The following is a 17,460-nucleotide window of genomic DNA, read 5'->3' on the forward strand; positions in this document are numbered from 1 at the left end:
TGTGAGAATGCTGTTCATAGACTACAGCTCAGAATTCAAAACCATAGTCACCTCCAAGATTATCACCAAGCTAGGGAACCTGGGACTAAACCCCTCCCTCTGCAACTGCATCCTGGACTTCCTGACAGGTCAGCCACAGGTGGTGAGGGTAGGCATCGACACCTCCACCACGCTGACCCTCAACACGGGGGACGCTCAGCGGTGTGTACTTAGTCCCCTCCTATACTATCAAATCAAATGTATTTATATAGCCCTTCGTACATCAGCGGATATCTCAAAGTGCTGTACAGAAACCCCAAACAGCAAGCAATGCAGGTGTAGAAGCACGGTGGCAAGGAAAAACTCCCTAGAAAGGCCAAAACCTAGGAAGAAATCTAGAGAGGAACCAGGCTATGAGGGGTGTGCCGGGTGGAGATTATAACAGAACATGGCCAAGATGTTCAAATGTTCATAAATTACCAGCATGGTCAAATAATAATAATCACAGGCAGAACAGTTGAAACTGGAGCAGCAGCACGGCCAGGTGGACTGGGGACAGCAAGGAGTCATCATGCCAGGTAGTCCTGAGGCATGGTCCTAGGGCTCAGGTCCTCCGAGAGAGAGAAAGAGAGAATTAGAGAGAGCATACTTAAATTCACACAGGACACCGGATAAGACAGGAGAAGTACTCCAGATATAACAAACTGACCCTAGCCCCCGACACATAAACTACTGCAGCATAAATACTGGAGGCTGAGACAGGAGGGGTCAGGAGACACTGTGTTCTGTTCACCCACGACTGCGTGGCCGCACATGACACGAACACCATCATCAAGTGACGACGGTGGTGAGTCAGAGTTCAGGGAGGAAGTCAGAGACTTAGCAGTATGGTGCTAGGACAACAGCCTCTCCCTCAACATTACTAAGAACAAGGAGTTGATTGTGAAGATTGAAGAAAGAGCACGCCCCCATCCACATCAAATGGGCTGTTCATTGGCGTCCACATCAATAAGGGCTTAGCATAGTCCAAAAAACGTGAATTGTTGCATCTCGTTGTGTGGTTTTCCTCCGGTAGCTAGCTAGCTAAAATTGGCCCTTTCCTAAATTAGCCATGGATGGAGATAGGGATTTGGACTTGTGGTTTTATTTAATTCTCCATACTGGCCAATGATTATAACTGTGATTCTGATCCAACCATAAATTCATACATTGTGCCTCTGGCCTGAGAGGATGGAAGTTCAACATGTAGTATGCTAATGTTAACTAGCTGGCTAATAATTTCCCATGGAAGCAAGTTAGGCAAGCGAGCAAGTATTTAAGCCAGGTAGCCTAGGACAACAAAAACTGAAAGTGTGTACTGTATGGCAAAGTCATAGACCATTTCGGCAACATGAAAGAGAGGAGGATGGCATTTGCGTTTCTCTACAATTAGCATGAGTCAACATGTCGTTTTTTTACTTACACGTGCACACACGTGCACACACGCGCGCACACACACACACACAGAAATCAGTACTTTAGACCGCCACATGATATTTAGCTTATGTTAACGGGACTAAATCGTTTTTGGAATCTTTAATTTGTCACCGTCTTAGACTAGGTGATTTGATGATGTTGAAATGTTGAAGTTGAAATGGTTCTGGAATAGTGGAGGCAGCTCCTGTTTTCTTTTTGATTTGATTTTAACTCTCCGGTGTTCTAAATCAATAGTTGTTTTGTAGTTCAAAAATGTCGGAAACATTAACTTGTCTGACCATGCTGTAGGTCATGTAACTGTTTGTTACATGCTATATGCTTTGTGGACTCCACCGGATATATGAACTAACAGGTTATAAAGCAAACAATGCAATTATCACGACACATAGGTTGTCATATGGCTTTTTTTCCTTTCCTTTCCTTTGCTTGGCTTGGCTTCCCCGGTGATTTTACCCACGCACCACCACTGCACTGGGGCCGAGCTCCCTGCCATCCAGAAACTCTATATCAGGTGGTGTCAGAGGAAGGCTTGAAAAATTGCCAAAGACTCCAGCCACCCAAACCATAGACTGATCACTCTGCTGCCGTCCAGCAAACGGTATTGGAGCATTGGCTCACTGACCAACAGACTCCAAGACAGCTTCTACCCCGAGTCATAAAACTGCTAAATAGCCAACACTGCTAAATCGTCAATGAATGGTACCCAAACTATCTGCACTGACTCTACGCACACTCACTAGACTTTATATACACACCATAATACAGTACAAACTCACACACAAATCCCTCACACATTCAAACACTACATTGAACAAAAAATAAAAATAAACGCAACATGCAACAATTTCAAAGACTTTACTGTGTTACAGTTCATATAAGGAAATCAGTTGAAAATCAAGTGAAATAAATTCATTAGGCCCTAATCTATGGAATACTGATGTACATTTGTTGGTCACAAAAAAGGTAGGGGCGTGGATCAGAAAACCAGTCTGTAGAAATAGCCATTGATAAAATGCAATTGCATTTGTTGTGCGTAGCTTATGCCTGCCCATACCATATCCTCACCGCCACCATGGGGCACTCTGTTCACAAAGTTGACATCAGTAAACCACTCGCCCACATGACGCTATACACTGTCTGCCATCTGCCCGGTACTGTTGAAACCGTGATTCATCCGTGAAGAGCACACTTCTCCATCGTGCCAGTGGCCAACGAAGGTGAACATTTGCCCACTGAAGTTGGTTTTGATTCTGAACTAGTCAGGTCAAGACCCTGGTGAGACAATGAGCACGCAGATGAACTTCCCTGAGACGGTTTCTGACAGTTTGTGCAGAAATTATTCGGATGTGCAAACCCACAGTTTCATCAGCTGTCCGGGTGGCTGGTCTCAGAAAATCCCGCAGGTGAAGAAGCTAGATGTGGAGGTCCTGGGCTGGCGTGGTAACACGTGGTCTGTGGTTGTGAGGCCGGTTGGACGTACTGCCAAATTCTAAAAAACGACATTGGAGGCGGCTTATGGTAGAAAAAGTAACATACAATTATCTGGCAACAGCTCTGGTGGACATTCCTGCAGACATCTGTGGCATTGTATTGTGTCACAAAACTGCCTTTTACTGTTCCCAGCACAAGGTGCACCTGTGCAATGATCATGCTGTTTAATCAGCTACTTCATATGCCACACCTGAATACTTTCTGAATGCACTATACATACGCACACACATACACGCAACACACACGAATACCGACACAACACAAACATACAGACACACACATCATTTGCTGCTGGTACGCTGTTCTTTATTTGACTCTTATTATTATTATATATCCGGATGCCTAGTCACTTTACCCTGCCTTCATGTACATATCTACCTCAAGTACCTCGTACCTCTGCACATTGATCTGGTATTAGTTCTCCCTGTATATAGCTCCATTCTTGTGTATTTTATTTTATTCCTTGTGTGTTAGTTACTATTACATTTCTTATTATTTTTAAACTCTGCATCTTTGGGAAAGGTTTGTAAGCAAGCGTTTCACTGTAAAGTCTAGACCAAATGTATTTATATAACCCTTCTTACATCAGTTGATGCCACAAAGTGCTGTATAGAAACCCAGCCTAAAACCCCAAACAGCGTATTCTACACATGTAATAAATAAAATTGGCTTTGATTTGGAAAATTCCAGTAGCCTATTATTCATATGCTGGCCCATTCTAACCAAACATTTCAGAACTTGCAAAAAGGTAAAATGGTAGCCTAAGCTTTGTCTTCATGCTGACCCATACTGTTGTTTTGAGACTATGATAATACGATTATTATTATTTCAATGTTAAATTCTATAGCCAACTGCAGTGGTTTGGTCTAGCTGTAAAAAATAAACAATGTTATGACAAAATTGTTTATAAATGCGGGTCTTACTCTATTTCACCCTATATCAAGAGAAGATCAGGTAACTGTGGTGTGAAAGACTCCCACGTGGTCATGGACACATAAGAATAAGGGATTCACTCAAACCAAGAAGTGTCAAGCAAGAATATTACTCCATAAAGCAAATAATTAATACATATCTTTATGGGCTACTCTATTCTTTAATCACACGGTAGGCCTATTTCTCGTTGACGTGTCTTCCTTGTACTCATGTATAAGTTATAGTACATCAGAGGAGAAAATGTAAAGTGCTCCCCAACTGTCAGCCTGTGGGCATGGTTTTATTTGCACCCCCCCCCCCCACATAAAATGTTTTCTGAGCAAAAAAATGTATTCCCATGCGTAGTAGAACATTTAAGCAAGGTTTGGAATGTTTATGTTCTAGTCAAATATTATATACGTTTGGGCTTCTTGCGGTCAATTTGCAGTCCACATGATTTGTAATTATGTTCCACCACTCAAGAAAAAAAATGGTCCCGCGGCTGAATCTAGTTGATACCCGTTTTACAGTCACATTAGACTACCGTGCATTATGTTCGGGTAGGATAGGTTGTGGTGACGTTTCCAACCAATAAGCGAGCTGCTCCTTCGTACAGAGCAGCATCGGCATCGCTCTCCTCAGCGGCAGTTTTGCTCTAGAGAAGTCGGGACAATTTCTCACAGAGCTTCTTATTGCGCTCAGAACTGCATCCAAGAAGAGAGCTCCGGGAATTATACAATTTCTTCGAAGAAGGCGAGTCGGGCCAATCTCTGTCCCTTGATTTTACAGCGCTCTGGCAAAGATGAATTTAGGCTCCGTTCTTATACTGACGTGCACCTTAGTTGTGGACACATCTTGGGTAAGATATTTATTTATTTTCGAAATACGTTAGAAGTAGTCTACTGCACTGCTGTGCCCGTTTGGCATACACGAGCTTTGCAGCGCAGTGCATGTGGTGCTGAATTGTGGCGATGAGTGACTTTTCCTTGCAGTAGAATTTTGGCAATAGGGAACATAATGCATTTAAATTACGTATAATGTCACGATACTTTCAAACGATTCTTCAAAATGATTTTGTAGGCAGCAGTCATTTCGGGTTTGGTCACGAAAAGATACATCCGTATTGAATGACAGGTGCCTGAATAAACCAATCGGCTATGAATTTTGAGCGCCTTTAAAAAAAAACTAATTTAGGTTACTTTAGTCTACTGAATGAACTGCAGTAGTCTACTAGTGTGTTATTTCAATTGCAGAGGATGCCGAAGCCTTTCGTTTCATAAATTATATAGGCTATACGAGGCTACGAACTTCATTGCCGTTTACATTATGGACTGTAATTTATTTTGATTAGATCAGCACTAGCCCATTGCTCGTTATAGCATATTATAGACTTTCTCTCGATATAATATCAAATGCACTATTCTTATAATTTGATTGCATTTACATTTGAAAACTTATCTGAAATGACGGCCATTTTTTAAATATTTTTTTTTATAGCCTACTCATGCCTGAAAGATATACATTTGTCTCCTGGATAGCACCTTTGCTGCAGCAAAGTAGAGAGTGAAGACTGATAAGAGAATAGAAAACTGCAGACACAATACTGATAATTGTAACAATAAGTTACACATTTTGTATAGGTTGTCTCTCTCTTTACTATACGCTTACCGCATTGAGACTATGCACATGACTTCAGTAAGTCTATGATCTAATATGCATATTTCTGTTGCCCATCATCATCTTCAAATATACACATGGATTAGGCCTACTCTTCCCCTCTCTCCTCCTTCTCCCCTTCTCATAAATCCATTAAGGTTTAAGGTAGTTTACAATGGACAAAATAAATACAATTAAAAAGGTGTCTAATGAACCCGCTGGTGTATCTGGTATTGATGATTCACTTGCAAATGTCGGCATTTAAACAGCAAGCTATGGACTGAAGCAAATCAGCAACACCAGTTGGGCGGTATCCAGATTTCTATACCTACAATACTGTGCCATCCCGGGATATACTGTATTACCGACAAAGGGTCACAAGGGTTATTTTTTTAAACGTCACTTACAAAATTATAACAAGTACTACGGAATCTCCATCGCGGATGCTAGGTAAATGCTAACAAGAGCATTCAAACATTCATTTCTAAAACAGATAAACCAGCTCAAAGTTATTCAAGTATCTCAAAATACAGTTTGCAGAACGCACAAAACAAATATTAGACATCAGGTATTTTAATCCAGGAGGGGATTGTCTCTGCTGCTGTTACCAAGAAGCTTGATCTAGCAAGCTAACATTAGCAAGTTATCAAAACCCAGCTGGAGAGCTTTTTTTTGGCACATCTTAGATAATTAACTTAATTGTTATAAAATATATAGCTGGCAAACATGAGTGAATTTCACTACTTGATCACCTCGCTTCACTTACTTGATCACCTCAAATAAATTGCGCTGCAGGGGTGACTCATCTCATGAAGCCAGGGGAGAACGATTGAAGCTTCGGAAGTTCAAGGCCGCCCGCGGTACTGCAGGCATCCCAAATTATAGGTAATGGAAAAATGTCAATATTCGTGTAAATAAGAAAATGTTTCAAAGACAATCATGGTGACGATAATTGTTACTAATACACCAGATGTATGTCCTTGAACCGATTATTTTAAAATCGCTCACAGAAGAAGATATAAAGGATAATTTAGTTGATAATGGCAGCGTGCAGTACCCCGGTCTGCCTTCAATTTGAGTTACTCAATGAGAGGCGTCATCGCTGGCCTAGATGATGAACGGGATCTGCTTTATCTATTATCTAATGCACAAGTTGGATGCAGGTATTTATTTAAGAAGTACAAACATTGAAATGTATAAAAAAAATGGTATTGACAGGATTGGAAAATCTTGAAATACCCAGGGATACGGTATACCGCCCAACCCTACCAGTCTCTAATCTATCCGAAGGTTCAATATCAGTCTCAACACCTGTAAAATCAGCCTGCGACCCTCTGGCAACAAGTCAATTCTCCAATGCTTATAGGCTGTCTTGTTTTCTCTCCAGGCGACCAAGGCAGACCAACCACCTAAACCCCCATGCAGACCAGGCTTTTCCGAGAGCTTCTACACAGTCTTTGTCTCTAGGGATCTACTGCAAGGCCAGAACATTCTCAAAGGTAAGCACTGTGGTTGTGGTGGCGCTGGATCTCATTTATTGACTGTTTGTCCCCCTCTTCTCCGGAGCTACAGTAGATCCCAACCAGAGAGTGATAGAGTGTGTGTGTGTGTGGGGGGGGGGGGGGGGGGGGGGGGGGGGGGGGGGGTATATGCAGCATTCCATCATGACATAAGAAGGTACACTGTGGTATAACATGCAGCTCTGGTGAAACTAGCATACATGTGTTGATGCAGCTAAAGTTGGTTGGAATGTACACTATGTGGTTTGAGTCTGCATGATAACTAGGGCCGGGCCTATACCAGTATCGCAATACTCGTTAGTGTTGTGTCAAGGAAAATCACAAATCATACACAAATCATAAAGCAGATTTTACTTATTTAGGAAAACAGCTGTAATGTTGCAAACAGAAATCATTATTTTGTCATCCAGAGTCACATCTATTTAGTTTCCAAGATATAGCACACCATTTTTAACATACAGTAGGTTTTTAAAGGACCAAAGAGTTTGCTTCGTGTTTTCATTTTTGTTATGGAAAAAATATCCCGATGCTGGTATCGTCCTGGCCCTAAAGATAACTGTTTGCAATATACAAATCTATTCATTCTTATCACATGAACAGAATTTCCAAGCGAACATAAAAGAGTGTTCACATTGAAAACATTGAATTTATCCTTTTCTAAATGATCACTTAAGCATCAGACTTACCAAAGCAGGCTCATTTAAATCACCCATCTATCTCCTGCTGTGTGTGTTTACTGCTGGAAACTCCCAGCTTTTATTGTATTACCTGTATTCAATGTAATACATTTTTCATTTTATTCTCTTTATTTTTCAGAGGAATTCAATTCTCCTTTCATGTGCTCTGTTTATTTTCAGCTCATCACATCTTTTGTGAGGTTCCTCTCCAAAAATGTGAAATTATACTGAATTTTTTTCAGAATGGCTCATCTTTTTGTCTTTAAGTCGCTTCTAATATTGCAAAAACAAACCTCACTTGCAGATTATTTTCCTATTCTTGTTAATTGACCATTCTAGTTGCTTGTATTGCGTATTCATCTTAGAATTGTACATTTGATATTGATTCAATGAAAACATCCTGGTTATCATCAGGATCCATCATTATCATAAGGAGACGTATACTTGGAATATGGAGGAGGAATGGAGGGAAAAAGAGAGCACGAGGAGGTGTAAGAGAGAGAGGGAGGAAGACGGTGAGCTTGAGTTGTTTAAAAATTGTGGAAAAAAGGGAGATGGTTTGTTAAAGAAGAATGGTAGAAAGTGTAAGCAGAGTGAGGAGAAATGGAAGTGAATCAGGTCGAAGTATTGGAGGTGGTAGGTGTGGTGAAGTTGTCGGATCCCGAGGCTTGCACCGATGGTCAGGATAAAGATGAGCCTGTTAGGGTAGGAGTGAAGTTTTTGGAAAAGTGGACCCTTGCCTTTTGGCTGATCCATTTGTGGTTTCGGGGTGGGTGAAAACAGTGTTGGATACTGTGGAATCAGTGAGGGTAACCAGAAGTGGTCTTGTGATAATTGTGTTTCTGCTGGTCAGAGGGAGAAGGTTCTCTGCGTTAAATGAATGGGGGCAAGAAATGTGAATTGTTTCGCTGTCAAGAAAAGGGACGCCATTGAAAGGAGTGATTACTGGGGTAGCAGTAAATGTAAAAGTTGACCAACCGAAGGGGAAGATTCCCGGTGTTTGTGATGCTCGTCGTTTGGTGTAACACAGACATGGTATCGAGAGTGGTGAAACAGACGAGTCGTTGTCTGAATTTCGAGTTTTGATGTTGAGTTTTTGCCCGACAAAGTGATGTTAGGATATATAAGTTATCCTACACAAACTTTTGTGCTGAATACATTACGTTGTTACAGGTGTCAAGCTTATGGGCATGTGGCAGCAGTGTTTAGGAGGGAGGTTCCTAGGTGTGAGAAGTGTGTAGAAGGGCATGAGACAAAGGAATGTGTAGCGTTGGGGAAAGTAGTGATATGTGTTAATTGTAGGGGTGCCCATGGGGCTGGGGATCAGGATCGTCCCGTAAGAGAGAGGCAGGTTGAGGTTTCCAGGGTTAGAGTAGTGCAGAAGTTGTCATATGCTGAGGTAGTGAAGAAAGAAGAGGAAGATGGGTCAAGGGGGAGGGATCCTGAGAGGAGTAGTAGATCTGTACCGGTACAGAGGGATATGCCAACAAGTGATACATGTTTCAGTAAATTAGATTTTTTTGCATTTATAGCAATGGTTATCAACTACTGCAGGGATGGAACCTATGTTGCAGAAAATTGAGGTTGTGGTGGCAGCTGCAGAGAGGTATTTGGGTGTGCGAGACTTGATGTCAGAAGAGTTACAGGGTGTCTTAAGTGGTGATGTCCCGTCCTTTCAGGTTGTTGGCCTGAGGTAGGACTAAATAGATACAATACAATTAAATTGTGAGTATAGTGTTAGATGGTAGGGCATTTGTTTATTTGTTTTTTCAAGTCTAGTAGGTGGCGGTAATGCAACATATATTGGATTCCAACTGCCGTTAAACCTCATCGAAGAAGTACCCTTTTATCTGTGGATTAATTGTCGGATTAGAGGACCTTGTGCATTTCAGGTAAAATACCAACCCAATGTTTAAATCCCAGGACAAATTAGCAAGCAACAGCAAGCTAGCTAGCTAAATTGCCATAAATGTTTAATGCTTTTGGACCTGTCCCCAAATTAATATAGTTGGTTCAGAGCGGTCTAGTCAGCATGTTATCCTCTATGACTCTTCTCAGTGATTTAACACTAGAGAAAGATGAGCCTGACACTCCCCAGACACTTATCTTTTCTGCAGGCAAAGTTTAGGTTATTTGCTACGATGAAATGGAGCTCTTGTTTTAATGGTTGTTGGGACATGTCACCAGCTTTAAACGAAAGCAATTTAATTATTGCGGAGGTTATTTAGAAGGACACATTAAGTCAATAGGGAGCTACTTTGCCTGGAGGCTTAGGGTTGAAGGCACCTGGAAATTGGCTGAGGTGTCCTCAGTGACCCTCGCCAAAAACAATGCTGACAGAATCTGATGCGTTTGGACAGGTTGTACGACATTGTGTGTATGTATGTATGTGTGTGTTTCTGAGAGAGAAACACTGCTGCCTGCACCTTCAAGTTTCAGCAGAAATCATCCACCATTCCAGTGCTAGATAATTTGGATTTGGTCTTTATTGTACAGCATCCATTGCTTCGATACAATATTACCTCTGTACCCTCTCACTCAGTTTGCTCTGTGAAAATCAATCTTTGAGTCGTGCTGTCCTACTGGCCACTCTGAGGAATATTGTCTGGAGGAGCTTGCTAAGTCCTCTTGCTATGATTAATGTGCTGCATCTGGCCTGACTGAGGGTTTGTTTTCTCCACAACACAATGCAACATGGAGAAAAGGAAAAAGGCTTTAATACTAACAATACTTTGTGTGTAACCCAGAACCGTCATCTAATACTTTAATGGTGAGGCAGAGAGGAGGGAGGGGCTGAGGTGCTACAGTGGTAAGGTCGCTGGACAATTTAAGTTCTATAGCCACTGCATCCTGTGAGAGGAAGACACTGAGCAATCGGCCCAGCGTCACAGAATACTGTTTTAGCAACCAGCCAGGTGCAACCTGACAATGGGTTCTATGCTGTTAGCTGGGCTGTGAACCTCAGCCATTTCCATGTTCTAATCCCACACCATTCATCCAGTCTTTAAGGTGGTGGGAAGGAAAAGCTGTTCGACTGTATTTGTCATATTGACTGTTTGGAGGGTGTGTGGGTAGATCTTAGACCATTGCCTAATGGTACAAAATGCTAATTGTTTCTTGTTAGCCACCCACCTCAGTGCCTTTTCACATCTGTGGCCTTAATGCAGGGATCGGCAACAGAGGGACAGTTTTTATAAGGATTTTAGTGTTTGGTCAAAAAAGTCCATAAAATCACCAGGAATTCAGCGAAAAAATATATATATTTAGGAAATCAGTTCCCAACTATTCCCGTAAATACAAATAGAGATGTCACCGTGTCTAAATTTAATCAAGGTATGAAGTGATGTTATTTTCAAATACAATCCTTTTGGGCTTAGTTGTGGTCAATTTGTGAGTACAGCACTCTTGTAGCTGCCATTATCCAGTCTCAGCTGGCCATGCTTCCATTTCCCTATATGTTAAACAGGCTTTTATTGGTTTATGGTAACACAAAATACCTTTATTGTTTATCATCACATAAATCTATTGGCTGCCTTGAAGATTAACAGAGTGAAATAGCACATGCAATGGAGCTGATTGTCTCTGTAGGGGAGGAGTTGGAGAGATTATGGCAGGGAGCCTAAAGAGGCATAGCGCTCATTCCATGTAGATTCCTGCTGTGGCCAGAAGGGCCATGAAAAGGGATATTCTGGTAATTGTGCATCGCAGTGTAAACCATCACTTCGGCCTAAGAGCTGGAACAGACACCTAGGAACGTGGGCAGGAGCAGCGGCAGACCACAAAATAAATTGATTTGAACTGCAGTTTCTTCAGGATAGTGGCTTTTAAAGTCGCTGTCGGTACATATTCAAAAAGACATCCGTGATGAGTTTCACCCCTCGCTCATCACCATCCACCACGGCAGGGGTGAGAAGGGCACGGTGGGTTTTGTAGAGTGCATATTTGTGTTTTCTGTTATGGCTCAATGTGTCAAGCAAACATACAATGACAATTTAATATGAATAGCAATGTTGTTTTGGGATGCTTTTGATTCTCTCTCTAAAGGAATGCAGTCAAGGCAGCTAATAAAAGTATACTGCATGGAGGTTCAGGAGGGACATAACACATTGAAAACGTGGTCTTCAAGGTGACAGCAACACTAGTGTAGTATCAGTTCTGTGGATAAGTGCATCTTTAATTGAAGCTTGTGCTTTGTGAACCGCAACACATACTTCTATCCACTTTCAAACAGAATGGACTTGTTTTGATGTCCAAACTTTGTTTCCCATGTATTTTCAAGGAATCTGAACCCTCTGCCTTACTATGAGAAACATGGGATTTGATCTCTCCTTTTGTTGCTTACTTGAGTTACCTTTTCACTTCCCTCCCATTCTTTCAATATGTGATTGTTTTGTCTTTGCGGTCCGGCTGTTGATAAACAGGTGGTTGGGCTTCTCCTGCATTTATACTTTGTTCAATGTCGCTAGATAATATCAGTATTACACGCATTCACATGATTTTATCTGACCGGGAGCTAGGCAAGATGTGTTTCATAAAACTTAACCAGATGCCTTCAACTATCAGCACTTTACTGACTGTTAACCCACAACTTTAGAAGTCATTTGTGCGGAATGACATGTAACCCCAATCAAATGTTGTTTGAAAATATCTGACAATTATAGTAATATCCCACTGGGCACATCATCACATAGATTTTTGTTTGTTTGTTTAAATGATGTGGAAACAACGTTGGTTCAACCAGTTTTTGCTCAGTGGGATCTTGGATTAAACAGCCTGTCTGGTGTGTGCTCTGCTCTACAGAACCTCAGACACCTCGTCATGCTTCTCTCCAAGTCAGGCAGCTCTGCTTTCATAAGTATGTCCAAACCCAGGGAAAGGGATTACGATTTCAGGCGTTTTGATAAGCAGGATGCCATTTTCCCTCAGACTCACTCCGTCTCTCTTGTCCTCGAGAGCCTTTCTTCTCTCCACACAGGACACAGAGTCTGTGGTGTGCTGATAGAATACAGGTAGTGTGGATGAGCCACATCATTTCTCTTTATCTCCTCTTCCCTTCACACACAACACAAGGTATGGCCCTATATCCCTCAAACCACCTACAACATGACATCCACTGCTAGCCCATTCAACCAAGCCACCCAAGGTACGTATGTGGTACAATACAATGTTTTCCATTTATTGTTGGTCGTCCCCTCTATAGTGGGTGACGTACTGTAAAGAGCTGTTGGAAGGAGCGCTAACTGTTAGCAGAAATGGTTGTTGTCACGAGAACTATATACCACAAGTTCTCATTCACAACTGCGACCTGGCCAAGATAAAGCAAAGCAGTTGGACAGGTACAACAACACACTTACACATGGAGTAAAACAAACATACAGTCAATAATACAGTAGAAAAATAAGTCTACATACAATGTGAGCAAGTGAGGTGAGATAAGGGAGGTACAGGCAAAAAAGGCCATGGTGGCAAAGTAAATACAATATAGCAAGTAAAAAAAAATAGGCCATAGAGGTGAAATAATTACAATTTAGCATTAACATTGGAGTGATAGATGTGCAGATGATGAATGTGCAAGTAGAGATACTGGGGTGCAAATGAGCATAAAAATAACAATATGGGGGATAAGGTAGTTGGGTGGGCTATTTACAGATGTGCTGTACAGGTGCAGTGATCGGTAAGCTGCTCTGACAGCTGATGCTTATAGTTAGTGAGGGAGATATAAGTCTCCAGCTTCACTGACTTTTGCAATTCGTTCCAGTCATTGGCAGCAGAGAACTTGAAGGAAAGGCGGCCAAAGTAGGTGTTGGCTTTGGGGATGTCCAGTGAAATATACCTGCTGGAGCGCGTCCTACGGGTGGGTGTTGCTATGGTGATGAGTGAGCTGAGATAAGGCGGTGCTTTACCAAACAGACTTGGCGACGGATATGTAGTGAGGGCCAGCCAACGAGAGCATACAGGTCGCAGTGGTGGGTAGTATATGGATGTAAACGGATGGCACTGTGATAGACTACATCCAATTTGCTGAGTAGAGTGTTGGGGGCTATTTTGTAAATGACATCGCCTGACGTCAAGGATCAGTAGGATAGTCAGTTTTACGAGGGTATGTTTGGCAGCATGAGTGAAGGATGTTTTGTTGCGAAATAGGAAGCCGATTCTAGATTTAATTTTGGTTTGGAGATGCTTAATGTGAGTCTGGAAGGAGAGTTTATAGTCTAGATAACAAACCATGTGTCAATGGTTCAGTCCAATAGGTAGTAATAGCAGCCTCTATTGTCTGTGTTTTAGAGTTAAGGATATGTTCCGACCCAACTGCCCTCCATTCATATAAGATAGATCAGTCTTAACTGAAGAGAGACAAAGAAACGTGTTGCATTGTTCTATCCTGGACTCCTGCTGCAATCCATTTCCAATCCCTGTGCCTCAGTAGTCGGCCAGGGAAGGTTATGCAATAGACCTAAATGCATTGAAAAATTAAGAGATGAGCAAAAGGTGTCCCAAAGTCTGACCTTCAGAATGGGGGTAATCATGATATTATCAGACCTGAGATTGGATATTCTAGAGCCAGCGGCAGCCAACCAGTCAAAGCACTAACAGAAAGGTAAAGGAGCGAGAGAGAAAGGGCATATAATATGTTTTCTCAAAATAGTCCTGGCCAGGAGATTAATTTGCGGGGACAGAGTTGGTGGAAGTTCACTGTTTTAGTGTGGGATGCCGCACGGTGAGAATTTCAGTAAAAAAAATTGGCTACGGAAAGCAACCAATTTCAAGGATAGTTCCACCAGCTACACAATCTCCATGTAACCCCTGATCTCTTCCAAAGAGAGACATTTGTGTTCTATGAATGCAATTTGCATCGTTAATCAAGATCTTCCCTTAATCAGTCACTCTCTCTTAATCAATATGCTTTAGTGCTTTACATCTTCGTGCTCTCTAACGATTCGAGACCCTGATGAGGAAGCTATCTTTTGTTGTGTTTCAGAAATAGGTGATTTTGCTCTGTAGGAAGCCTCCGCTTCACTTCATAATTGTCTGTGTAACCCTGCATCAACCAGTTCATTACCAAGGTTTTCTCCCTCCCCTAAGCCCCAGGATATACATGCGTCTGAATACAAATCGGGCTTCTGTGTTCAAGTGAGGTTTAGCTGACTTTAGACTATTCATTCACTTGTTATCTTATTTGTTTGGATCTTTGCTACAGATATGTTTTCATTAAGCAGATATGTTTTTATTAAGCAGATTATGATTTTAATTATTAATAGTAGAGCTGGGCGATATGGACAATACAAATTGCGATAAATTACCTGAATTACCTGATAACGATAAATAGCACAAGTTTATAACATTTAATGTGCACAGTTTTATTTATTTATTATCATTTAAACTATTACTACTAGTTTGATGGTTGTAGCCATCAGTTGTTCCATTAAGCACCCTAAGGTCGATATCTGCGCCCCCGCAGAAATCGAATTAGCATAATACAAAAATCCCCATAAAAATCTGTCAGTTTAAGCTAGAGATGTCCGATTTTTTTGCATTGTATGCGGTGGATTGAGATGCACCCATCTATGTCACACTTCCGCTTCAGCGGTGAAAGAGCTAGGGGGGTGTTTGTCAGACCATGTGACATCCCGAAAATCGGTCTTAACAAAATCGTCTGTAGCGTCCGAACAGTTTGAAACTCCCGCGAACAAATACATGTTTGTTGTTTTGTTCTAGGAAAAGACTCATCTGAAGGTCCCCCAGAACTAGTTGAAAAAATGTATGGAAGTATATGTGGACACTGTTTAGTGCCAAAAATAAAGGGTTAAATACATGTTAAAAAACAAGCAAATGTTTCCAGATCTTTCTTATATCTTTCAGATATAGAACAGACACTTCAGAGCAAACTTCCTTTTAGATTTTTTGAGGGGGGACTATCTGTTGTTCCATGTAGGTTGTATGGGCTAATAGCTGTAAGGCCAATATTTATTTTTCATCAAATACATTTTTTTATGCAATTTTTTTTTCTAAAATCAAAAAGCTAAATGATCATTAGTATGACCTTTAAAAAAAAATCCATATAGCTTAGTAGAACCCCCCCCCCCCCCCCCCCCCATCCCGCGGTTTAGACAGGGATTAGACTCTAAATGGTTAACAATCGCCCATATTTGCAAACTTATTTAATTTCAAACTCTAGTATAGGTTTCTTATCGTAATGAACTATATCAGCGAAATTCCTGCGATAAGTGGTTGGTATGGTCGGTGTCAATACTTTTTGGTTTATCGTCCCAGCTCCAACTAATAGGACCAAGACATGAAATAGTACTAGAGGTCTACCATGGTAACCCAGCATAATACAAGGTTAAATGTGTATCCTGAGAGCATTGTGCTTGAGATACCTCTTGGAAAACCATTTGGATTATGTCTTACTCTCACCTTTTTATAATAGTGGTCTTTAATGATACTTCTTTCCATGGCTTAAGTATCCTCTCAAGCTTTGAGATGAAATATGAAATCTGCATCCTTGTCTTCTTGTATACCTCCCACCTACCTGTGTGATTGTGTCAGTGTGTTAACCCTGATCTCTCTCTCTCAGCTGCAGCCTCCATGGTTAGAAGCCCTCTGGTAGTGCTTTAATTACTGTGTGGACTGAGTAGAGTGGATTAGTTCTGGAGGTCTGTCTCAGCCTAGGGGATGAGGGATGTGATTCAGCCCAGAGTGGCTCCATTCACTCCCTTCCTCAAGAAAACAGGAGGAGGAGAAGGTTGAGGGAGGAAGAGAAAGTTGTGGGCTTTGTTGCCATACCTGGGCTATGTGCAAAAAAAAATTCAGTAGATGATTTTCAAATATCAGGTCCCACAGCAATGTTGTTTCTAATACTGTTGTCACGATACCAGATTTTTGACTTTGATACTAATACCAGGTTTTGTATACAATACTCAATTACAAATGATACCACTGCAACAAAAAAAACAACAACAATGTATTAGCTAAAGTCACATTGAACAATATGTTGATAACTGGTAGAACAAATAAAATAACAAATTCTATATTCAATTTCTTGCTAAAATAAAACAACATAATGAATAACAGAATAATACCTTCAAGTGTTCCTTATGAAAAATTATACAACGGGTTGGTCTAATCCTGAATGCTGATTGGTTAAAACCGCATTCCAGCCGCTGTCTATTCCAGAAGTTACCACCAGCTAAATCTATGATGTTAAAGTGCCCATTTACTCTGTTCCATCTGACTGCGTAATCCACTGTCTCATCAGCCCAGCCAGGAAATGTATGAACTTGATCTCCATTATAAAAAGCATCTAGACATTATCTCACATTTCTTTTAGACCAACATTTCACTTTCAACAGCGGAGATTTATATAAACCTTGCTGTCCACACACCTGGGCCTCCTTGGGCAACAGCACTGGAGTGTTGTCATTCACATCTATCAGATGTACAGTGGAGCAAAAAAGTATTTAGTCAGCCACCAATTGTGCAACTTAAAAAGATGAGAGGCCTGTAATTTTCATCATAGGTACACTTCAACTATGACAGACAATGAGGAAAATCACATTGTAGGATTTTTAATGAATTTATTTGCAAATTATGGTGGAAAATAAGTATTTGGTCAATAACAAAAGTTTATCTCAATACTTTGTTATATACCCTTTGTTGGGAATGACAGAGGTCAAACGTTTTCTGTAAGTCTTCACAAGGTTTTCACACACTGTTGCTGGTATTTTGGCCCATTCCTCCATGCAAATCTC

At 41.2% G+C, this 17,460-nt stretch overlaps 1 protein-coding gene across 2 annotated transcripts in view; it reads left to right on the plus strand.

Annotated features, from left to right (window-relative positions):
• Positions 1-4,492: 4,492 nt before the first annotated feature.
• LOC109890185 (cadherin-4-like) overlaps positions 4,493-17,460 on the plus strand; it is a 242,741-nt gene continuing 229,773 nt past the window's right edge. The window contains exons 1-2 of one of the 2 annotated variants that reach the window (XM_020482164.2): positions 4,493-4,717; positions 6,902-7,013. In XM_020482164.2, the coding sequence (XP_020337753.1) occupies positions 4,661-4,717; positions 6,902-7,013 (169 nt within the window). In that variant the 5' untranslated portion in view covers positions 4,493-4,660. Of the gene's footprint in view, positions 4,718-6,570; positions 6,678-6,901; positions 7,014-17,460 lie in introns of those variants that run through there. The other variant, XM_031824984.1, reaches the window with a different exon arrangement.

The sequence above is a fragment of the Oncorhynchus kisutch genome, linkage group LG5, assembly GCF_002021735.2.
Source record: "Oncorhynchus kisutch isolate 150728-3 linkage group LG5, Okis_V2, whole genome shotgun sequence".
In the NCBI taxonomy this organism is placed as follows: Eukaryota; Metazoa; Chordata; class Actinopteri; order Salmoniformes; family Salmonidae; genus Oncorhynchus; species Oncorhynchus kisutch.